Source organism: Mus caroli, unplaced genomic scaffold (assembly GCF_978045245.1).
Source record: "Mus caroli unplaced genomic scaffold, Mus_caroli_1 scaffold_13, whole genome shotgun sequence".
Taxonomy (NCBI): Eukaryota; Metazoa; Chordata; class Mammalia; order Rodentia; family Muridae; genus Mus; species Mus caroli.
This window is the reverse complement of record NW_028227268.1, coordinates 55,614,395-55,638,413: the sequence shown is the minus strand read 5'-3', so window position 1 is coordinate 55,638,413 and position 24,019 is coordinate 55,614,395. Positions and strand designations below refer to the sequence as shown.

The following is a 24,019-nucleotide window of genomic DNA, read 5'->3' as shown; positions in this document are numbered from 1 at the left end:
AGAAAGAAAGAAAGAAAGAAAGAAAGAAAGAAAGGAGAGAAATGGAGAGGAGAGGAGAGGAGAGGAGAGGAGAGGAGAGGAGAGGAGAGGAGAGGAGAGGAGAGGAGAGGAGAGGAGAGGAGAGGAGAGGTAGAGGAGAGGAGAGGTAGAGGGGAGGAGAGGTAGAGGGGAGGAGAGGTAGAGGGGAGGAGAGGTAGAGGGGAGGGGAGGGGGGAGAGGAAGGGAAGGGAAGGGAAGGGAAGGGAAGGGAAGGGAAGGGAAGGGAAGGGAAGGGAAGGGAAGGGAAGGGAAGGGAAGGGAAGGGAAGGGAAGGGAAGGGAAGGGAAGGGAAGGGAAGGGAAGGGAAGGGAAGGGAAGGGAAGGGAAGGGAAGGGAGAAACATTCTATATACCCTACAACTCCAACAATTCTGTTTTGGTGGTAGACTAAGGAAGTTTCCCATCAAGGTTTTGGGAACACATATAAGTGTTTGCATATATAGGGATGCTTTCAGTAGCTTTGCTTGGGACCATGCCATAGAATGTGGTAAAGTTACACATAGAGCACAGTGCACCATTGGGGCATCAGGCGAGACGAATCAGGTAACAAAGACGAACATGAAGCCCCTGGTGCTCAGTAGGGAGAAGTGCAGGTGAGATGAACGGGAACAGTGCATGCACACGGCACTAAAGTGTAAGCTTGACAAGGATGCTTATATGTGGGGCACAGTTCACCTAATAAGGGCTACCCAGGAGCAAGACAAAGGATGAAGTCTGCTGGGTGTAAGATGACAATGGCAGATGACACTCAGAGTCAGTGATGGATAAATGATAGCAAGTAATGGACAATAGGGAGAGTGGAGACTGCGGCTAACACTGTCCGCTGACCATCCACCTCACCATGGTAGCCATGACCCAGTCCCATCAAATGACGGGACTGTCAAGCCAACACTGATGGAGGGTTAGATTTTCCCAAGAGGCCAAAATCAGGATAGGGAGTAGACTCATTTTTCCAATGTAGATAGCATTTCAAAAAACATTCTAAATTAAATATGTATCTGGTTGGATTCAGGTCACAGGTGGGAGTTACCAACCTCCTACTTGGAAGTTTCTGTTTAATGCCTGAAAGCTCCACATGTGGTATCCCCAGGCCCCTTCCTGCCAGCACATCTTCTGGATTGCCTTGCATCACACCTCAGGCCTCTCCTTTCTCTACCTGCTTCATTCGGAACCCCCATCAGCCACCTGGCACACGTTCAGAGATGTAGGAGGAGCAAACAGAGGTTGCTGTGCTGCCCTTCAGACCTGGCGCATTTGTGTCTCAATAGCGTCCTTCCTAGTGAAATAGAATACGTGCTGAAAGGTTGATCCTGATGGAGGGACATGATATACCAGAATAGACCAGGGAGGGAGACACTGCAGTGTTTGCTTAGCATGGATGAAGCCCTGAGGGTGATCCCAGAACCTTGTAAAACTGAACATGGGTGGTCCCCAAGAAACGCATACCCTAAGATACATGCTGCATCTTGGCATATGGAAGGCAGAGGCGGGAAGGTTAAAAGTTTCAGATTATCCTTGGGTGCATATCAAGTTTGGTGTCACTTTAGGCCAGGGGACACCCTGTCTCACAAAACCCCACAAGGCTGGCTAGTACAGTGATCTGTGCCATTTCTTGGCTACTTGGGAGGCTGAAGCAGAAAAATCTCTTAAGCCTAGGAGTTTGGAGCCAGCCCAGGAACGATCTGAAGACTTTCTTTAAAATAAGATGAAATAAAATAAATAAGAACATGTATATAAAAATAACTGAGAAATGGCCTGTCGCAGAACGCTTAGAAGCTAGAGACACATAGGTAGCTAAGGCAGCCATAGGTTTTGTTGCTGGGAGCTGCTGGAGTCATTGCTTCACTATTAGATGGGTTGCTGACTTTCTCCTAGGTGAAGAACCTCTCTGAAGAAATGACAGCGCTCGAAGAAACCATTTCCAAACTGACGAAAGAAAAGAAGTCTCTGCAGGAAGCCCATCAGCAGACCCTGGATGACCTGCAGGTTGAAGAAGATAAAGTCAACGGTCTCATCAAGATCAATGTCAAGCTGGAACAGCAGACAGATGACGTGAGGACATGTGGCTTCCGAGCCTTGCAAAGATGGATCAGTCTAGAGAGCTCAGAGTCTGGAGTCAGAGCCTGAGTCCAGATTCCAGCTGTGCCCTGACCCCAAACACACAGGTCCAAGGTGACCAGCAGGTCACGTGACCTTGGGAGCAATTAGTTCCCACTGATGAATTAGGGGTACATACAAATAGCTAGACCTCAGAGGGCATCTAAGGAAAGGGTTCAACACATAGCATGTTCAGTAAAGCATAAACCACTGCTATTGTTAGCATCTACTTATAAGCATTCCAGGTTCAGAATTCTTTTCCACCGTGTTTAGAGCCTCACACTAGGCAAGGATGTAGCTCAGTGGTACAGCATGCATGAGACCCTGACTTCCACCTGCAACACTTCAAAAACAGAACAGAAAAACAGGCCAGGGAAAGGAATCTTTTTTTCTCCTTCATGATGAATTACTGTTCATGACACAAGAGCCAGGTTTCAAGTTAGCTGGTTTTATTCCCTCTATGGCTAGACCTTTTGAATGTTTCTACTTTAATAAGGCCAGTGTGGGTGTGTTCCCTGATACACCCCTTCTTTTCCTGTGCCTTGCACACATACTTAAGTTTCTTGCCTGACTACCCTCAGGGCTGAGTGACACGGGTGAGGGAGGGGTGATGGGCCCCCACTTATCCTTATAGGAGATTGTGGCCTGTGACAGGCAAAGTGAGAATGATCTGAAAAGAAATACCTGGAGGCCCCCAAGATATCCAACCCCTAAGATACAGAACACAGAAGTGGAGGACAGAAGGCTGGCTTCCTTCTTTCTGGGGCTGGTGGCCACAGGGCATGGGCGTGACTGTGCTGTCTGATGTGAGTAAGCCCACTTCTCCACTTGTGTCTTCCCAGCTCGAGGGCAGCTTGGAGCAGGAGAAGAAACTTCGGGCTGACCTGGAGAGAGTGAAGAGGAAGCTGGAAGGAGACTTGAAGATGTCCCAGGAATCCATCATGGATCTAGAGAATGACACGCAACAGTTGGAGGAGAAACTGAAGAAGTAGATGATTGGTGTTCTATCCCCTCCGTTTGAGCCTGAAAGCCAAGGGTGCCTCCCTTAAAAAAGGGCCCGTGTTTCACACTGTTTAATTTGTTCAATCTGCTTGCAGGAAGGAGTTTGAAATGAGTCAGTTACAAACCAGAATCGATGACGAGCAAGTCCTCAGTCTGCAGCTGCAGAAGAAGATCAAAGAATTACAGGTGAAGGTGCCGGGCCCTTCCTCGTCGCGGAGCTGCCTGCAAGCTCTCTCCCGTTCTTCCTTTCCTTCTTCTGTCATTATATGCGGGTCTTTCCTTTTCTTCTTTCTCCTCTCTGCTTCAGCAGCACATCAGTTTTTGAAATAAATAGTTTAAATTTTCTGAGTGGCACATAAGTATATATATCCTTGAAAAGAATCAGAATGTGACCTAAATGGCTAATCATTGTCACTAAAGGAGCACTGGCCACTGTCCCTAAACCCAAGGCCTGCCAGTCTTCTGAGAAGGAACTGACAGTTTCGGGTGGATATGGATCTTTGAGGATCCTTTTGCTACGTGTTTATGTATATATTGAAGACCTAGAGAAGACATATGGTGTATATGCGAAAACTCATTCACATTCCTTCAGATTTTCAGCATGAATCTTTTCATCCTAAGCACAGGATGCAACTTATCTCTTTTACATAATGGTGTGCTCTGTAGGGCTTTCCCTAGTAGACTTGTTGCAGCATTGAGTTGCTCCTTGACATTACACCAAGGTACTCATCAAAATGATTGATCATTCCCCTACTGATGGATACATAGGCTCTTTCCAAACAACTGTCATTGGCCTTTTGTCCCCCACTAAATCATAATATGTTCTCAACTTTGGGCTGCTCCCCCCCCCCCAGCACCTAATTGCTTGTGAAATGGATTGCTCTCTACCCTGACAACCATCCTAATTGCAATGACACTTTCAGGCCCGCACAGAAGAGCTAGAGGAAGAAATTGAAGCAGAGCACACGGTCAGAGCCAAAATTGAGAAGCAGCGCTCAGACCTAGCCAGGGAACTGGAGGAGATCAGCGAGAGGCTGGAAGAAGCCAGTGGGGCTACTTCAGCCCAGATCGAGATGAACAAGAAGAGAGAATCCGAGTTCCAGAAACTTCGCCGGGACCTGGAGGAGGCCACGCTGCAGCATGAAGCCACAGCAGCCACCCTGAGGAAGAAGCATGCAGACACCGTGGCAGAGCTTGGTGAGCAGATCGACAACCTGCAGCGGGTGAAGCAGAAGCTGGAGAAGGAGAAGAGCGAGCTGAAGATGGAGATCGATGACATGGCCAGCAACATTGAAACAGTCTCCAAGTCAAAGGTATCTGACTGACTCTCTGGTCTTGGCAGTCATGTCTTCCCACCACATGAGCAGTGGAATTTGATGCCCCAAACTCACTGTGTGTCATAAATTGTTACCATCTTCCCACCTCTGTTTTTTTCTAACTCTTCAAATTCTTTAAAGGCACATGCCCTAAATAACTGAGGCTACTATAACAAAACACCTTAGACCTGGCAATCTTAAAAATAACAGAAGTGCTGCTTACAGTTTGGGAGCTGGGAAACCTGAGATCAAGCAACCATTAGATTCATGTCTGGACAGGGCACTCTCTCCCCCTCCCCCTCCCCCTCTTCCGCTCTCTCTTCCTCTCTCCCCCTTCTTCCCCCCTCTGTGTCTCTCTATGTCTTTCTGTCTCTCTCTGTGTCTCTATCTTTATATCTTTCTTTTTCTATAAGTGTGTGTGTGTGTGTGTGTGTGTGTTACTTGAACACAGGGCCTTGCACATGATCTAGGCAAGTGCTCTACCCCTGAGCTATCACCACAGTGCCTTTGCCATCTATTTTTAGATTCTGTTTTATATAATATTGCTTTCTTCTTTTTTTAGATTTATTTTAATTGGGGGTGGAAGAACATGCATGTGCAGGGTGCCCACAGAGACCAGAGGAATATGCTGGATCGCCTGGAGCTGTGCTTACAAATGGGTGGAAGCTGCCTGACAAGGGTGCTGGGAATCAAATTCTAGTCATTCCCTGTCTTAGTTCATCTCTTATTGCTATAGTAAAATACCCGAGGCTCTGTACTTTATAAAGAAGACAGCTTTATTGAGCCCCTAGTTGAGAAGATGTGCCAGCATCTGTTTAGCTCAAGGAAGGACAGCACATGACAACGCATTGGTGGGAGCATTTGTTAGAGGAACATAGATGCCAGTCAGTTTTACATCAGCTCATTCTCGTGCCTACTAATCTAATGTTAAGAGACCAGCGTCAATCACTTCGGTGAATGGTACCCAAATGACCTAATTACCTCTCATGAAGCCCCACCTTTTAAAAGTCCCACCTTCCCTTGCTACCGCCACACCAGAGGCCAAGTTTCATCGCACAACATCCTTCTTCTGGAATAGCTTATTTTACCATGTTCTCTCAACTTTAAAGTCCAGCCTTCCTTGGTTTACATTACTTTAAGTCATTGTATCCTTTGCGTTTTCCTTTTGAGTCTTATCTTTCCTCTCAGACCCTGCCCCTGCTGGAGGTCTACAAGCGCCATCCTCAAACAGGTCCTGAACTCCTTAAGGACCATCTTTGATCTAATAGCCCTTCTTCTGCTGCACATGTCTTACACTTCCCAGTCTGAAGGAAAGAAAGCACATGCTCACTTTATTCTATATTTCATGGGGAGGGAAGAGAAGGGACATCTGAAACATGCACAGGAGTTTTGAATGAACCTCATACAACTACAAGCAGATGGGAGGCTGGGGTAGTGACATCTTCATCTCTATAACCCACCCTCCAGGACCCACTGTCGTGTTGAAAGAAACACTGCGCCATGTAGGCAGGGCTTGTGGAGAGTCTCCATCTTTCAATAGACTTGCTAATCTTCCAGCACGATCCCAGGGTTCCTGTGAGTGGCATTGCACCAGAAGCTGGTTTACTAATCACTGGATGCACACATACCAAAGCTGGGACATCCCGCACTACTGCTGATTAAACAGCAACCACACACAATAATCCAAATGAAAAAGTAAATCCAAAACGATAATGATTCTTAAAACCAACTTTCATCTGCTCCATGGTTTCATTTAGTCCAACAAGAAGCCAGACAATCAAATCGTCCCATTCATTGCTGGGCATCAGAAACCCACTTCCCCATTCCCACTGGCATTTTTGTTTTTTCAGAGTAACATGGAAAGAATGTGCCGGTCTGTGGAAGACCAATTTAACGAAATCAAAGCCAAGGAGGACCAACAGACCCAGTTAATCCATGATCTGAACATGCAGAAGGCAAGGCTGCAGACCCAGAATGGTGAGGATGGCAAGCCTCCAGGGCCCAGTGGGGACATGGTAGTTGGCAGTCCGCCGTGCTCAAGCGGAGCCACATCTGTTTGGCAGGCGAGCTGAGCCACCAAGTTGAAGAGAAGGAGTCTCTGGTTTCCCAGCTCACCAAAAGCAAGCAGGCCCTCACCCAGCAGCTGGAGGAGCTTAAGAGGCAACTGGAGGAAGAAACCAAGGTGAGGCTGCCTCTTTAGGGAAACAGCTATCAGATAAACCTGAGCAGCCAAGGAATGAAACCCTCAAGGGAGGCTGATGCAAGGTGGGTAGCTTAGAGGGAAGACTGGTTGAAGGCAGTACAGTGTCAATGATGCTTCATCTTTCCCTGCCCTTCAGTGTCATAATAACTTGTTCCTGAATGACAGGACCCATTAGACCTCTCCTCAGGACTAGAAAGCCCTAACAAGGCACCCCATCTCCTTTTCGCCTCCATCTCCCATCGGGTGGCCTGATAAACGTCCCCTCCAGTCAGGAGCATCACTTCCTACTACTGCACTAGTTAGACCATCTCATGTAGAAATTCATCCCAGCAGCTTAGAATATCATCCTCTTTGTGGGCTACCTCCTGTAAGATAGGGTCTTAAGTATCCTTTCTCCCCAAAGACTAAATGACTTCAGGGAGAACCTTTGGGTGTTAACATAAAAGTAACATCAACTTCAGCATCTAGATGCAGTCTGTAACACATGTCTACCCACTGATTTGTAAACCGATGGGAACGGTTTCTTCTCTTCCCACACTGTAGCTGAGAACAGTAAATAAACTCTCACTAGAGCAGTGTCCACAGTAAGTGCTACTGATGCTTAGTGTTGCAGGCATTACCATAGGAACCTAGATGTTCAAAATCCCGCACGAAGGAAGTTTGCTTTGATCTGGTTGAGGCTGCTGTGGTGTGGAAGAGATTTACAAGGCAGCCTTTGAAATTCCCTTTATCTTTCATTTCTGAAAGAGAACAGAACTGTGTTTATCTCTCATCTTTCTATTCTGAGGGAAGGTTTTTGGTGGGCTCTGGCCCAAGGAGGAGTGTTGAGAACCAGAGACCAATTAAGTAGTGCAGGTCCCTGGAGGCCAGAGGCTGCCCTTCCCCACCCCTCACTGCAGCAGTGAGGCTCCTTCCTTAAGCAGAGTCCTGTGTTTCACTGTCTCTTCTAAAAATGATGAAAATGCAGACATCACGGTCCTGGGTCAACAGAATTCTTCGCTTGGGTGGTGGCACCGGCATTGGAACCATTAAAATTACAGTGAAACCTTTGCCCTGTCCAGAAGGTAATGAGTGTGAGAGGAGGCTCGGGGCATCAGTTCACACCAGCACCAGCGGTCCTTAGTGTGGGGATGCTGGCCCCTGGAGACCCTAGAGGATGCTGTAGCTGTTTCATGGTCACAGTATCCCATCATACTGCACAAAGTAGCAAGATGATTAACTTTTCAACTGTTTCAATTCTTGGCCATTACAGCCATTGAAAGGCTTCAGTGTAGACAGCATCCCTTTAGCAGTTACTATTACTCAATTAAGAACAGAGGGCAAACTTCAAGCACAGAGCCACAAAATGCAAGCTATCTAGATAGATGCTGCCGCTGATGCTTTATGTCTGTGGTATAAATTTCTAATATTTCTTATGGCAATTTGGGAGGGCATTGAAGGAGGATTTTACCATGATCCAGAACTCACCATGTGGCTCAGACTGCCCTTGGATTCACTATCCTCTTTCCTCAGCTTTCTAAGTACTAAGATTAGAGATATGTGGTGCCATGGCTGGCTAAATATTAATGACTTTCTCTTTACTATGGTGCAACAATTCTTTCTATTTTTGCAACAATTTCCTATAAAAGTAAATATAATCATGGAGAGAATTTTTGAAAGTCAAACATTAGGTATACTGAAAAGGCTAAATCTGTGAAGCAACGTGGAAATGTTTCAAATTGGTGAATCATTCAAATTGGGGGGAATGATTCATATCTTCATTGGGAAGAGGTCCATGTGGATTCGCAATTGATTACCATTGTAATCCCCAGGCCAAGAACGCACTGGCACACGCCCTGCAGTCCTCCCGCCATGACTGTGACCTGCTGCGGGAACAGTACGAGGAGGAGCAGGAAGGCAAAGCTGAGCTGCAGAGGGCGCTGTCCAAGGCCAACAGCGAGGTGGCCCAGTGGAGGACAAAATATGAGACTGATGCCATCCAGCGCACGGAGGAGCTGGAGGAGGCCAAGTATGACCCAACCTCCCCAAGGTAGAAAAGGGCATAGAAAAAGGCCCAAAAGGGCAGTCTCTGCTACTTGGAGAGGATTCTCTCTCTTTCCTTGTAGTTTTTCAAGATTTCAGTGAGTATCCCCCACTGTCCTGGGGACTGTCTTTTCCACCTGGATAATTGGTGACTGATTATAGACCAACTTTGCCACTAAGCATTTCAGGATTATTCTGGTCATATAGATATGCAGCGTGACAATGGAGTATGTTCTGAGAAATGTATCTTAGAGATTTTATTATGAAAATCTTCAAGAATGAGTCTGTAAACCTCAATGGTATGAGAGCAGTCCTCCATATGGTCTCTTGATGGGATCAAGAGTCTCAGTATTCTTGACTCTTATGAACTGCTACTGGCTTAGAAAAGCACAGGCACTTTATAGTAAACCTCTCTTTCATAAGTAGATCAGAAAGTGTAGCACAGACAATACCTAGCCCTGTGACATGGCTGTTTGAAGTATGAAGTACTCAGAACCTATACAATGTTGCCTGTGCACAGTAGCTTTGCTACAATGGTTACAGTGTTGCTAGGTGACAGAGATTTTTTTACTTCTCAAATAGTGTTACTGGACCACCATTGGTTATGTTGTTCATGACACATCATTATGTGCACATGACTGCACAGGACCCTCCACTCACATCTGGGGTCTCAGTAGCCTCTTCTAGACTGTCCAGTCTCCTTCAATGTGATAATTACTTGCTAAAATATCCCTCTCTGCTGAGACAATACCAACATCTGGTCCTCCTAGGAAAAAGCTGGCCCAGAGGCTCCAGGAGGCAGAAGAAAACACCGAGGCATCCAACTCCAAGTGTGCCTCCCTGGAGAAAACCAAGCAGAGGCTTCAGGGAGAAGTGGATGACCTGATGCTGGACTTGGAGAGGGCCAACACAGCCTGCGCCACCCTGGACAAGAAACAAAGAAACTTCGACAAGGTCTTTCCCCAGCTGCTTCATGGACATGGTGGTCTCCGTGGTAGTCTTTCACACGTGCATTCTAAGCTGCACACAACCAGATCCTCAATTACTAGTTGGAAGACTGGGGGAGTTTCTTTACTTTTCTAATGGTTTCCCCAAGGGAACTTTTAATCTAAGCTAATTCAAAGTCTGATGAACTTGTCATGTAGACTGAATATCTTTAACCCGCACTCCAAGTCTAAAATTTTGAGCACCGTGTCTCTACAAAGGGAAAAACATTCCATGTCCAATCTCATGTGATGATTCGTAGTTAAAACATCGGCATGCCTAGCTGGGGAAATGGCTCAATGGGTAAAAACACTTGCCACTCAAGCATGAGAACCTGAGCTCAGATTCTCAGCGGAATACACAGCATGAACATCTCTGTGATCACAGTGCTCCTACCGGAGGATGGGAGGCAAAGACAGGGAAAACCTGCTTGCTAGCTAGTCTAGCAGACTTAGCATCTCCCTTCAAGGTGGGAGGTGAAGACTAATATCCAGGGCTGTCCTCTGACCTTTGCATGCTCACACCTACATGCACATACAAATTGTCCCTCACAAACATATTGTACATGTAAACACACACATGCACACCATATACTCACATAAAGCCTCATGCACACAAACATGCTCAAAGTACTATGTAACATTTCTTATGGCCGTAATGTAGGAAATGAACCAGAAGTACATTTTGTGTGGAGCTTGGGTCTCATCTCTAAGGTCTCCCATGTCTACACAAATTCTCCAGATATTCTGAAATCTGAGAAAATTACCCATTGGATCAGTAATGTTCAGCCTGTATTATATTTAAGAACTCAGCAGGGCGCCTGTAGAGACATCTGGGTTTGGAGTCCCTGGTCTAGAGTAGAGCCAGCCTTCTTCTGTTGGTCCTCAAGGATGGGAGGGTGAAACCTTGGCATTGCTCACTGCCTGTGTTTGAATGGTCTCTCCCAAGTCCCTCCCCATCTCTTCTGTTTCCCATGTTTCCCATCCCCTCATTGCAGGTCCTTGCAGAGTGGAAACAAAAACTAGATGAGAGCCAAGCCGAGCTGGAAGCTGCCCAGAAAGAGTCCAGGTCTCTCAGTACTGAAATCTTCAAGATGAGGAATGCCTACGAGGAGGTGGTGGATCAGTTAGAGACACTGAGACGGGAGAATAAAAACCTGCAAGGTGAGCTCCCTCCGGGGCATAGCTGGATTATACTGCTCTCCTTTCTCCTGCCAACTCCAACCCCGACTAGACACAGCTTCCCATGACCTTATAACATCCTCATCCATCAAACCTCAAATTTACTAGTGTTCCCTAAGGCTCAGACCCTCTTCATGCAAGGTACAATGGCCCCTGATTCTTCTTTTGAGGACTGGAGCTACCTAGTGAGCTGCTCTTACAATAAAAGAGACTTCAGGGATTCTAGTCTTCAAGTGACCTTGCGTCCTTGAGCACATTACTAGAGCTCTTAATAACTTCAGGCTTCTGATCGATAAAATTAGACAGCATCCGGGTTCCCCTAAGTCTCTGCTGATTGCGAAAGACTCAGAGTCTGGTTTTCTGGTCCTTCATGATGTGTGTACATAAGGTCATAAAGAATTCTCTTCTTCTTGTTCATTCTCTACATAGTTCAGGTAAGGCAGCACTTCTGTGTCTGTGTCTCCACGCCATCAGAACAGCTTCCCGTAGTCTCTCCTCTGTAAATGACATGAATGAACTACCATCCCCTAACTTGTCTGGCAAACGCCTATGCCGTGAGCTGGAGCCTTTTGAAATCCTAAATCAAGCCCGTCTTTTGCAGAGGAGATTTCTGACTTAACAGAGCAGATTGCAGAAACAGGCAAAAACCTCCAGGAAGTGGAAAAGACAAAGAAGCAAGTGGAGCAGGAGAAATCTGACCTCCAGGCTGCCTTGGAAGAGGTGGAGGTAAGTGGCCTGTCTGGAATCAGATAGGAACGGGAAAGAGCACCCGTCCACCACATGGAGGCTTTCCAGCCAGAGGCTTAGAGTCCCCACTAGGAAGAACAGTCAACCAGCCCTGGGCCATTTATCCCCTGGTGTCTTTTATTCTATGCCCCCCTTTGAGAATAAATGTATTCTTAATGGCCTCAATATCTCCCTCTCAAGGAAGAAATTGTCAGTCATCAAGTATCCCAAGAGCCAGCTCAGTTTCATACAGAGTCACACTGAATCTTTGGGTACCAGGAATCCAGTGTCATCAAAATAGACACAGAGTCTCCTGGTTTCATGATCAGTAGGGGTCTGTACAAACAACCAGTCAGCTGAGATGTTTCTGGAATTTGGCTCATGCCGGATAACAGGAGAGCAGTTGTCCTGAACCTACAGAGACTAGATAAGCTCCTGAATTATAGTCACAATTAAATACACTATTTAAAAAAAAAATGTATTTACAAGCTCAAACAATGTTCTGCCCCTTTCAAGACATAAGATTATTTAATAGCAGATACAAAGTTTTATTTGGATTTTCTCTACTCTTGGGGGCACTCACCAACCCATCAAATGCTCAAACCTCAGAGCACTGTCCTCTGTGTGAGCATCACAGTGCCATATTTAGCATAGTTTGAAAGAGAATGCTCATTGAAGGTGATGCCCAGGTATAGTGGCCCACACCTGTAATCCCAGCATCCAGAAGGATCATGTGTTTAAGAACAGCTTGGGTTGGATGTGAGGCAATCTGACTGTGATGTCTGTCACCCATTGATTGTTAGGGTTGATTCCAGCTGACCTAGCAGGCAAGGCAGGTATCTCCTTCCTCCCTCATGGCTCCATGAACATCCCTTCCAAAGCTGCCTGCTCAGTCAAAGAGGACAGCTTTCCCCAAAGAGGAGGATCGGTCTTCTGTCAAGGGGTGGATAAGTAGCTGCTCTCCCCTGCTAGAACCTCCAAAAAAGGTCTCAGGAACAGCCAGGGTTACATGGTGCTAGTATGGACCACATCACCCTAGAGAGAGAGAGAAGGAGAGAGAGAGAGAGAGAGAGAGAGAGAGAGAGAGAGAGAGAGAGAGAGAGAGAGAGCAGAAAGATACAGTGTTACAAAATTCCTGTTGCTCCTTTTTTCTTAGGGTTCTCTGGAACATGAGGAGAGCAAGATCTTGCGAGTCCAGCTAGAGTTAAGCCAGGTAAAATCTGAGCTTGACCGCAAGGTCACAGAAAAGGATGAGGAAATCGAACAAATAAAAAGAAACAGCCAGCGTGCTGTGGAGGCCATGCAAAGTGTGTTAGATGCAGAAATCCGAAGCCGCAATGACGCCCTGAGACTGAAGAAGAAGATGGAGGGCGATCTCAATGAGATGGAGATTCAGCTGAGCCATGCCAACCGCCAGGTGGCAGAGACCCAGAAACACTTGCGCACGGTCCAAGGCCAGCTTAAGGTGAGCACCAGCCAGTTTGGCAGACCTATGGGCTCATGGTTCACCATGAAGCTCTGCCATCACTCCTGATTTCCCTTGAAGGATTCCCAGCTGCACCTGGACGATGCCCAGAGAAGTAACGAGGACCTCAAGGAGCAGCTAGCCATTGTGGAGCGCAGGAATGGCCTCCTGCAGGAGGAGCTGGAGGAAATGAAGGTGGCCCTGGAGCAGACAGAGCGGACCCGCAGGCTGTCAGAGCAGGAGCTGCTGGACTCCAGTGACCGTGTCCAGCTGCTCCATTCCCAGGTATGCTGCCTCCTCGACTCAGGTCCACCCTGGGACAGATAGGGCAGTGGCTCAGCCAGATGCTTCCTCTCTCCAGGTAACTCCTCCACTAGACCACACACTCCCACCGCATGGCCCACGGGGTCAGAAACAGGGGTGGGCGCCGGAACGGCAAAGTGTGGCGTGGCACAGATAGAGCCTTGGCAAGGAGCTCCCAACTCCTCCCAGACTAGCAGTCAAGACCAAGCCAGGAAAACTTTGACTCTTAATTGATAGAGCTCTGTTTGATCAGAAAGAAAGATGAAAGATCTCACAGGCTGTGTGCTCTGGAAATTGGAGCAAGGAAGCAGAGAAAGATTCGTAGAGGAAATGCAGGTTAAAAAACCCTTATCCAAAATACACTTGGCAGGTTTACTCAGGGCAAAAGTGTTTCCCCTTTGGGATGGTTTGCATGTGTGAATATTTGCACAGGCATAATGAGAGATAGCGGAGGGTGAGGACAAGCCTAAATCTGAAACCCATTTTTGTTTTTGTTTTTGTTTTTTTGGAGACAGGGTTTCTTTGTATAGCCCTGGCTGTCCTGGAACTCACTTTGTAGACCAGGCTGGTCTCTAACTCAGAAATCCGTCTGCCTCTGCCTCCCAAGTGCTGGGATTAAAGGCGTGGGCCACCACCGCCAGCAACTCATTTCTTTATACACAAACCCTAAAGGTGATTTTGACCATGGCTCATTGCATGAAGTTGGATGTAGAATTTTGCACTTTGATAGAAGACTGCTATTCAAAGTTTTAGATTTGGGATCTTCTCTAAATTTCAGAAGTTCAAATGAGAATGAATGCTCAACCCATAATGTAAGCTGGAATCTTGGGATACTAGGACCCCCTAAAACCTATTTTTATTAATTTCATAAAAAAATCAAAGATACTCCATCTAAAACATATAAAGCATAAGCAAAGAAATAGAAGGAAAAATCAAATGCTCAACGCATTAGGATGTCTCATTCTTAGATCTTTGTGAATTACGTAATATTATACTTTTGCAAAACTTATCTTTCCAAACTTCTTCCTTTCATTTAACAATGTGTCCAGAATATATTTCTTAAATTAGTTTTCAATGTTGTGGGTTTCAATAGTTTAAAAAAGAAAGCAGGCTATGAAAATTGAATATTATGACTGCAATCAATCCTTTATGGCTGGCTATTTCAAATTGTTACCAATAAAATTCTTTACTCTTATAAAGTCTAATTAACATTGTCTTTAATGACTACATTTTTGCATTCATCTGTGATAACTATTGCCAATATTTCTCAAAGAAAATAAATTTCAGGGCTAAAACAGTAAAGGCATTTATATATAACCTTTATATATAACCCATGTAAATTACTTCTTAATACGTTCCCAAGTTTTATGCCCATCTATTGCCTCCTGAGGACTCTTCTACAAATTCGAAAAAACCCCTACCTGTTAAATCTCCACCAACTTTATTGTTGAAGCAGCCATCATTTATTATTATTATTATTATTATTATTATTATTATTATTATTATTATCATCATCATTATTATCACTGTTAGTTATTTTTTACTAATGATGAGGTAGATCATTTCATCACTTGAGTGTCCGTCATATTTCTTATGAGTTCCCACTATTTATTCTCCTTGCCCCCTTTTCTTACTAATACATCTTATTTATATAAGGACGAGATTGTTTTTCAAAGATAGATAATGTTTTCTAGTTTGTCATCCCTGTTCCCGTTTCAATTCCATGCATGGCCTATTTTAATCAGTAGAAATATTTTTCATTCTGTGTAGATGTGTCTATCAGTCAAGTTCTTGTTCCCATGCCTTTTACTGAATAATCTATCCATCCTCAAATGTTTGAAATTCTCCCTTTATCATTTACCCAATTTTCTGATGGACAGCTCTTGGCTCTGTTTCAGAACTTTCTGTTCAGTCAGGAGTGATATTGTCCCCAGCAGAGCACTCATGTGGAAGATAAGAAGCGATCATGGCTGTGATTCAGTTCCCTCCCCGCCCACTGCCCTCCCTCCCCATTGTTTTAAGTGCCCATATGAAACCTTCACCCCCAGATCTAATTTTTCTCGTAGAACACGAGCCTGATAAATACCAAGAAAAAACTAGAGGCCGACTTGGCTCAATGCCAGGCAGAAGTGGAGAACTCCATCCAGGAGTCCAGAAACGCAGAAGAGAAGGCCAAGAAGGCCATCACTGACGTAAGCATCACTCTGCAGAGATGGCAGTGGGAGATGAGGAAGGGGGACTTCAGACCCAGGGCATGGCAAGGGCATTTCATCTCTTCTGAGCACAGCCAGTCTTTGGTGGCTTCCTGCAGAGATGTAGAGAGAAATAGGGTCACTAGAGAGGCAAAGTGGAACATGGGAGAGGAGGCTCATCACTATGCTCAAGATTACAGCATTGTCTGTGTGCTCTGGGTGGCGGTGGGTGGGTATCCCACTGATGTGTCCTGTGAACTGACCCAGGCCGCTATGATGGCGGAGGAGCTGAAGAAGGAGCAGGACACCAGCGCCCACTTGGAGCGGATGAAGAAGAACCTGGAACAGACGGTGAAGGACCTGCAGCACCGTCTGGACGAGGCTGAGCAGCTGGCACTGAAGGGCGGCAAGAAGCAGATCCAGAAACTGGAGGCCAGGGTGGGTGATTTGAGAAGGCACTGGCTTTCTGTGTGGCCTTGTTTCAGCCATCTTGGGTAGAGCTATGAAACAGACATTTAGATTTAGATTTAGGTAGTGGGAAAGCCTCCCCTCCCCTCCTGAGGGTCTTATTGTGTAGAACTCACAGTGTAGATCAGGCTGGTCTCTAATTCATGGAGTTCTACCTACCTCTGTCTTCCCAGTGCTGGGATTAACCGTGTGCACCAACACACTTGGCCAAGAGAACGTCTTTTGATGTCCACTTCTTCTTGCCCATGTAGATTCATGGCTATACACATATGTAGGGAAGATGCTCTATGGTCGTGAAATTCCCCACTTGGGCATGGTTTCTAGTGCTGATCAAGCTTCGTTTTGATAAGCAGTGCTCCTGCTGTTCTCTCTGTCTCTTCATCTCAGACTGTTCTCTTTCCGGCTTTTCTAATCTCTATATGCAACTGCAGTTGTGGGGTACATCCCATGCCATCTGCAAAGGAGTTCAATTGATGTATCTCCCTCCAGATTAGTACACTGGAGAAACTTCACCTCCCCCATGCCGGAAGTCCCGCGCTCGCTTTCTTCGTGTACTTCACAGTGATTCATTTCCATTGCTGATCACTGTTTTGTTTTCAGCCTCTTGATTTTTCCCTTCAGATCTCTGTTGGATTATTTCAATCATTTTTGAAATGGGCTGCATAAACAATTGACATTTCAGAGATGGGCTGTGTGGAGGAGGTTGTTAGAATATCTCTTTTGTTCCAGGGAAGGAGAAAATGGAAGAGTGGGCAGGGATGAGGAGGAGGAGGAGGAAAGAGGAGAGAATTTTCCCAACAGGACGTCAGCGGTACCATTGTTCTTTATCTGAGCCTCCCTAGAACATGGCCGCTAGGCACATGGTTCCTTTTAAATATGCAAAGGTTTTTATGTTCTTACCCCTCTCCTCCAAATTAAAAAAAAAAATGCTTCCCTTCCTTTCCCAGGAGGAAGCACTTAGGCCCCTCCTCTTGGAGCCCCTCCTGAAGGAAAGGACTAAGTCCCATGATAGCTTCCGGGTTTTCCTAGCTTGGCCAGGAGCCTGCGGTCACCTTACACCCAGACAAACATGTTGAGTGTCCTCCAATCCCAGATGCTCAGTTTCACAAGTCCAATAAAACTTACAGAGGCCTGGAGGGCAAGCTGGGGGTGGGAAGTTACAAGACCTGATGAAAGAAGATGGGGCTCTGTTTGGCAGAGAGCCCAAAAGAAGCCTGCTCGCCCTGGCAGCTTTCAAAGTTGATCTAATGAGTCTCCAGGTCACCTTAGGATTACTAGCATGCGTGTCTGTGAGGGAAAGATAGCCGTGACCTCACTTCTGGGGTATACTCTGCACCCCACATAGGTGCGGGAGTTGGAAAGCGAGCTGGATGCTGAGCAGAAGAGAGGAGCTGAAGCTCTGAAGGGGGCCCACAAATATGAGCGCAAAGTCAAAGAGATGACTTACCAGGTAGCAAGCTCCAGACCCCTGCCCCCAGGCCTCACTATGTGGGGCTGACGCCAGCACTGGGAGCCAGAGGCTGAAGGTCTCTGCTCTTGTTTATAGGCCGAGGAGGACCGCAAGAACATCCTCCGGCTCCAGGACCTGGTGGACAAGCTGCAGGCCAAAGTGAAGTCCTACAAGAGGCAGGCAGAGGAGGCTGTGAGTACAGGAGGTCCCTGTGTACCTTGTCACCCAGTGGGGTGTCCTCATGAGGCCTGAGTGGGAGCTACTACCTGATCAGAATTACTCAGAGAGTCCCAGGTCTGACCTGGCACCTGCAGATCACACACAGAAACACCCACCTTTTCTGCTCCCTTGGTCTGTGGTTTGGAATCTTCTCCATCTCCAAGTTTTCTGTACCCTCATAACTCCCCAACTTCTCTTGGCCACCTCCTTCTCCAACCTACATCTCTTTATCCAACCCCACCCCGGTTCATTCTATCCATCCCAGAGCATCTTAGTTCACTCTGGTGACCTTGCAGCATCCCAACTCTCCCTGACCAGACCAGACCAGACCAGACCAGACCAGACCAGACCAGACCAGACCAGACGACCACCTACTGGCACTGGTTCCTGCCCTCCTGCTCTGAAATACCCCATCTTAATGCTTATCATCTCCTCCCTCTCCCCTCCCCGTACTCTACATTCCTGGTCCCCATCCCACCCCCAGCCTTCCTCAGCAACCCCCTCAACACTCCCTCTATCCCAGTTTAACTGCCTCCTGATCAAACAGGTAAAATCAACAGGAAAAACAGGAGATGGACCAACACCAGTGCTTTGAAAGATGTCTTCCCTGGGGCATTGGGTCTGAGGGCTATAAATAGCAAAATTTCGGGGCCAAGATGAGAAGTAGCTTTTCTCATTATAGAAAACAAATCATACAGGCTGGTGACACTGGCCTGTGATCTCCAGCATTCTCCAAACGGAGACAGTCTGAGACCAGCCTGAACTGCATGGAGATAGCCTGTCTTTAAAAATTAAATGAAAAGAAAAATATCAGCATAGTAAGGTTAAACTAGCTGTCTTCAAGAAGCTCTCTGATTTTATAGCTAAATATGTTAATTAACTCTCCAAAGTAAAAGGGCCCTCTAGAACGGAGCCTTTCCTGCACTGTCTTGCCTTTGGGACTGTAGTATTGCCTGCAGAGCATCTCTCAAGACCAGTGTTTGAAGGAAGAAATGGCTGGTGTATGGCCTCTGCCTTTGCCCTCCTCCTTCCCTGCTCAGGAGCCTGGTCAGTTACTTTAAATAAGAACACCAGAAACAGTTAAGAGTAGGGGGATTGTGCACATCAGATTAGTCGAGTCCCAGCAGGATGATGCAGCACCATATAATAGTCTGCCCAGATACATGACAATTATCAAAAACAAAACAGAAGGAGCCTAGACCTTCAGGTGCTTCGAGAGTACCCTGGAGCTGGGTCATCTCTGGATTATGTGCATGGGAGAGCTATTGTGGAAAGGGAGTTCAGGCGACCATGTGATGATCCTTGGAAGAAGAACAAGAAGAGCTTGCAAGGAGCCCCTAGTTAGCATAACACCCCAGCTGTGAGCAGGATGCTTTCATCATTCTCAAAAGAACTCATCTTCCCTCAGGACTGTCAGAGGAACCAAAGCTCACACTTTCCTGGTTCCCCTGACTCCTCAGAACCCCAGAGTCACAGAGAGGTTCCACAGCTGAACAGCCTCCATCTTCTTTCCATGCAGGAGGAACAAGCCAACACACAGCTGTCCAGGTGCCGGAGGGTCCAGCACGAGCTAGAGGAGGCTGAGGAGAGGGCAGACATCGCTGAGTCTCAAGTCAACAAGCTAAGGGCCAAGAGCCGTGATGTGGGAGGCCAGGTAAAAGCAGACACCCGAGAACTGTGTCTTCCCAACAGGTTCGTCATACCTAAGGACCAACAGACCAACCAGGGAGAGCTTAGAGGATGCCTTTTGGTGCCTTCATTCTTGCCACTGGTCAAACATGCACTTGCACCATTTTAGCATAGACTTGTATACCAGGCTCTTGCAAGAGACACAGGGAGACAGACATGTTGTCCCCCTGTCTCCCTGTTGATAGAGATGCAGTCTAGGAAGCCTCTGCTTCTCAGGTGACTTGTCCTGTCCCTAGCAGCTTACCTGGTTTCTTTGTCAACACAAAGGGAGACAAAGCCATTCCTTAAAGCCATTTTTCCGAAGTTCCAGAGTTTGCACCTGTTCCCCGTGACGGGGATGCTGGCTCTCCCGTGGAGTTTGACTCACTTCCTGTATACAATTTCTTTTCTCCCACAGAAGATGGAAGAATGAGGCTCTCCCGAGGCACGTTGCCATGGGCCACCTCCGGGAGAGCAAAGGGAGACTTGAGAAAAATAAACCCTCCTGCAGATTCAGCATCCATGCTCTGCTGTGTTTGTTATTGTGGGGTTGAGTTCCAGATTCCTGCCTGCTTTGTTGTAGACGGAAAGAAAGTGAGAAATGGGGAAACATGTTTGCTCCTTGCCTCTAGTAGAAAAGGTGAACCTGTTGCCAGGTGAACGTCCAGTTTCTACAAACACCTTAAAATAAAGACCAGGTTAGGGGTGTGGCTCACTGGGAGGGCATTTACCTGATAGGTGGGAGAGACTCTAGTTTCCACCCTCAGCACCACACACAAAAGAAGTAAAACTCAAACCAAAGACCCTGTGTCAGGCCACACTCAATGCCTGTTAAAAATCGTTCTTCCCAGAAAGATGAAAGCTAACAAGGGTGGGTGACAACAGAGATATACAGAAACCCTAGCACACTGTTTCTGAGGAAGTGAGTGGGCTCCGCCACCGTAGAAAGCAGTGTGAAGGCTTCCACAGAAAGCAAAAGCGGTGCCATGGTACTGCCCTGCCCTCTTCTGAGATCAGGATCTTGACAATGAAATTGCACTTCTGTTTCCCTCTGACTTATTCACAATATCCAAGATATGGAAGCATCCCTTGTCTAAATGTCTGTGCTGGATGAATGCAGTTTGCAAATCTGTTGTCCAAAACAATGGTGGCCAGAACTGGGGAGATAGCTTAGTAGGTAAAGTGCTTGCTGAGCAAGCCTGAGGACTGAGCACTCGTGTATAAGCCTGGGAGGGATAGTGCACACCTGTAACCCAGTGCTGAGAGGCAGAGGCAGAAGGACCCCTGGATCTTATTAGTCAGTTCATTTACCCAACTGGTATCCTCCGCGTTCAGTGAAAGACCTTGTCTCAAAAGATATGTTGAAGAACAATAAGAGAGGATGTCATACCTGGCCACCACATACTCACATGTACATATATACAATGACACACACACATATCATGCAAACACATACAACAGTTGTGCCTGGATATGCAACTGACTATTCTTCAGCCTTTAGGAAGAAGGAAATCCCGTTGTTTGTGGTAGCATGTATGAACACAGAGGACACCAGGCTAAGCGAAACAAACCAGACACAGACAACCCTTAAATGATGTCACATGTGTGTGGAATTAAAACAATCACACATAGAACCAGAGTGGTAGTTAGAAAGGGTTAGAAGTTGGAGGAAATGAGAAAATGTTGGCCAAAAGAAAATAAATTTCAAGTGTACGTGATGAATAAGTTCCAGAGATATGGTGATGTGCACAGCAACTCAATATTTATGTGAGGTGCTGAGTTCAAGAGCATCGCACATAAAGAAACAGCAACAAAACAAGTTATATACCCTAGCACTATAAAACTGCTATTTGTCTATTATATATTAGACCTCAATAAACTTAAAAAATAAATTCTTCAAAAAAAGAAAGAAGGTCGGGCGTGGTGGTGGCACAAGCCCTTAATTCCAGCACTGGGAAGGCAGAGACAGGTGGAACTCATGTGAATTCAAAGTCATCCTGATCTACATAGTGAGTTCCAGGACAGCTAGGGCTACATAGACAGGCCATGTCTCAAAAAAGGGTGGGGGAGGGAGATGGAAGGGGAGAGGGAGGAATAGAGGAAGGGAAGGAGAGAGAGAGAGAGAGAGAGAGAGAGAGAGAGAGAGAGAGAACACATTGGGTAACTATTATTTTCTTCTTAGGAATACATAAGTCTCGCAAATTGGATTTTCTGTCTTCTCCCCTAAATCATCAGAAGGTTGAGTGGGCTCAGACCACTAAACATTCTATTCATGTCCACCTCTTCTCCACCTGCCTTCATCCTTTTCAGGATGCCCAAGGCAAAATGTCAAAGGGACAAACTGGACCTGGAGAACTTCTGACTTTCAAAGTTCAGGCTGAGACCGGGTCTACTCACCATCCCCTCTCCACCCAAACAGAAACCCGTTGGTCTCAAGTCTCTCTTGGGTCCTAAAGGGCACAAGATTTTTGATTGTGCTGATTGGCTGGTCCTGGAGGATGGTATGGGATGAGGACCATGACAGAAAGCGTATGAGCCAATATTAGATACAGACCTCAGCCTGACCCCTTATGAGCCAATATTAAATACAAACCTCAGCCTGACCCCTTGCAGACTCTTCCTATGCGACCTTGGATTAATGTACGTTCTCTAGACTTGACTTTCCTAATTGGCTACCTGATCTGTACAGTAGCCAGGACACAGGCTCTGGCGTCCAGCCAACCTCAGTGGAGGAATTCTGATACTGTCGCATGTAAGCTGTGTTGCCTTGGGCAAGTGGTTCTTTCTTAACCTTAGTTTATTAATTCTCTAGGGTGGGAGAAAAACAATTACAGCCATGAATCTTTATGCTTTAAGGATTGGATTTGACTTGATTTGTGTATAAGTGTCCATGTACACATTTATATGTCTATGTGCACATATACGTGCATGTGCAGGTACCCATGGAGGCCAGATGAGGAGGACGAATCCTATGAAGATGGAGTTATAGGTATCTGTGAACCACCCAGTGTGGGTTCTGGTGTCTGGCCTCCAGTCCTCATGACTGAACAGCAGTACACGCCCAACTAGGTCTCTCCCTGCCAGAACTCCATCCTTCCCAGTCTAAAGTTGCTTCGAGACTTAGTCCTCAGTTTTTCCACATGCTAATGCTAATCAAGCACTTCCAAAGTTTATATTTGAGATGCAAATAAAAACATGTAAGGAGTACACTTGGCCTGGAGCCTGACATACAGAAAGCACTCTAATATTTTTCTATTGTCATGGGAAGGGTTGTGATTTCACCCTAGGAGGTTGGAGGAACACAGGACACAGGCCTAGCTGGGTAACAGTCTCTGAGTCTGTGACTTTCTCTATGGGTCTCCTGTGGTTTGAGGAATTAACTTGCCATGCCTGGAGTCTGGGAAATTGTTATGGAGCCATCATCCCTCTTCAGTAGCCTGAAAGATGAGATCTGGATTTCCACTTCCCAGATATCCCCACAGTTTACCTGGAGCTCCGCAGGAAAAAGTGACTCTCATTTCTCTGCACTGGGTTTCTGGTCCCTGCCTGGATCTCTGTTGAAGGATAAGCAATGCCTATGTTCTTCATAGAATAGTGTTATGTCTTTAATCTCACATCATGGATCCCAAGTGTGCTCACCAACTGGTCCTCTCATTCTGCCCCCTTCCTTATGATCTCCCCACATCCTCCCCCACCCAAAAAAAAAGAAGAAAGGAAAAGAAAAGAAAAAAAAAATAAAATGAACAAGAGCATTTTGTGCTGTCCGTATATTTATTGGAGCATGGTCGAATCCCTAGTATCTAGCCCTCCAAGGGAAGGCGAGTCTTTCTCTATCTCCACCCCCACCAGAAGCCATCAACTGAGAACTGTGCAGCCACAGAGAAGGGCAGCTTCCTTTGCCCAGGGTTATCAACATGGCTTCAGGAGACAGCCATGGACATGACTACAGCCCCTGGCCACATCAGGACCACTGACCCACTCCTGGATGGCCCTCAGCTCCCTTAGAGGGCTGCACATGCCGCCCACACCAACACCCATCTCCAGGCAGCAAAATCCAAGGACATCACCAAGGCATCAGTCAGCAGCATGGACTACACAGGTCCACATGGATCTCAGGCTTCATGGTGGCTTGGGGCAGCAACCTGGACCACAGACACCAACATGGTCTCTATAGTGGCAACCACAGTGGTCCAATCCAGAAAGTGAACCTTTCCTTGTCTTGGGTCTCTGATGAACTAGAGTGACGTGTTCAGGGGCTGAATCGTATTTGTGTAAGCTCCAGGCTGCTGCTACCCTACTGTGCAATGAGAACTCATGTTTCCCTCAGCATCCCACCCCCCTCTCCTGTCACAGCCATCATGCCTCCAGTTCCGCCTCTCTCCATACCACACACACTGCTCCATTTTCTCTCTCCCGCCTCTCCATTACATATTTGTTCATCATAGGGGCACCCTTACTGTTTTATAATCACTATTCAGCTTACTGAATGAGAGGGAGGAAGAAAGACTGACTGACAGATGGAAGGATGGACAGATCTATAAACACATGGCAGTCTTATATGCCAAGCTAAGCCACCAAATATACCCTGTAAAAATTAAGTAACATGATAATTTCCTTCCCTGGGGTTGAAATTCCTGAATTTCATGTCCTGAATTTCCCTCCTCTGCATCTACGTGTTAAGGTCC

At 46.5% G+C, this 24,019-nt stretch overlaps 1 protein-coding gene across 1 annotated transcript in view; it reads left to right on the top strand.

The window, feature by feature from the left end:
* The window catches only part of Myh13 (myosin heavy chain 13), a 51,161-nt gene extending 31,328 nt beyond the window's left edge, over positions 1 to 19,833 (top strand). Inside the window, exons 25-42 of the mRNA XM_021176266.2 lie at positions 1,914 to 2,090; positions 2,978 to 3,123; positions 3,233 to 3,323; positions 4,061 to 4,450; positions 6,304 to 6,430; positions 6,517 to 6,635; positions 8,468 to 8,664; positions 9,449 to 9,632; positions 10,660 to 10,825; positions 11,445 to 11,569; positions 12,726 to 13,034; positions 13,116 to 13,319; positions 15,404 to 15,529; positions 15,797 to 15,967; positions 17,343 to 17,447; positions 17,544 to 17,639; positions 19,186 to 19,320; positions 19,753 to 19,833. Coding sequence (XP_021031925.1) covers positions 1,914 to 2,090; positions 2,978 to 3,123; positions 3,233 to 3,323; positions 4,061 to 4,450; positions 6,304 to 6,430; positions 6,517 to 6,635; positions 8,468 to 8,664; positions 9,449 to 9,632; positions 10,660 to 10,825; positions 11,445 to 11,569; positions 12,726 to 13,034; positions 13,116 to 13,319; positions 15,404 to 15,529; positions 15,797 to 15,967; positions 17,343 to 17,447; positions 17,544 to 17,639; positions 19,186 to 19,320; positions 19,753 to 19,767 — 2,883 coding nt within the window. The 3' untranslated portion in view covers positions 19,768 to 19,833. The remainder of the gene's footprint in view (positions 1 to 1,913; positions 2,091 to 2,977; positions 3,124 to 3,232; positions 3,324 to 4,060; positions 4,451 to 6,303; positions 6,431 to 6,516; positions 6,636 to 8,467; positions 8,665 to 9,448; positions 9,633 to 10,659; positions 10,826 to 11,444; positions 11,570 to 12,725; positions 13,035 to 13,115; positions 13,320 to 15,403; positions 15,530 to 15,796; positions 15,968 to 17,342; positions 17,448 to 17,543; positions 17,640 to 19,185; positions 19,321 to 19,752) is intronic.
* Positions 19,834 to 24,019: the final 4,186 nt, after the last annotated feature.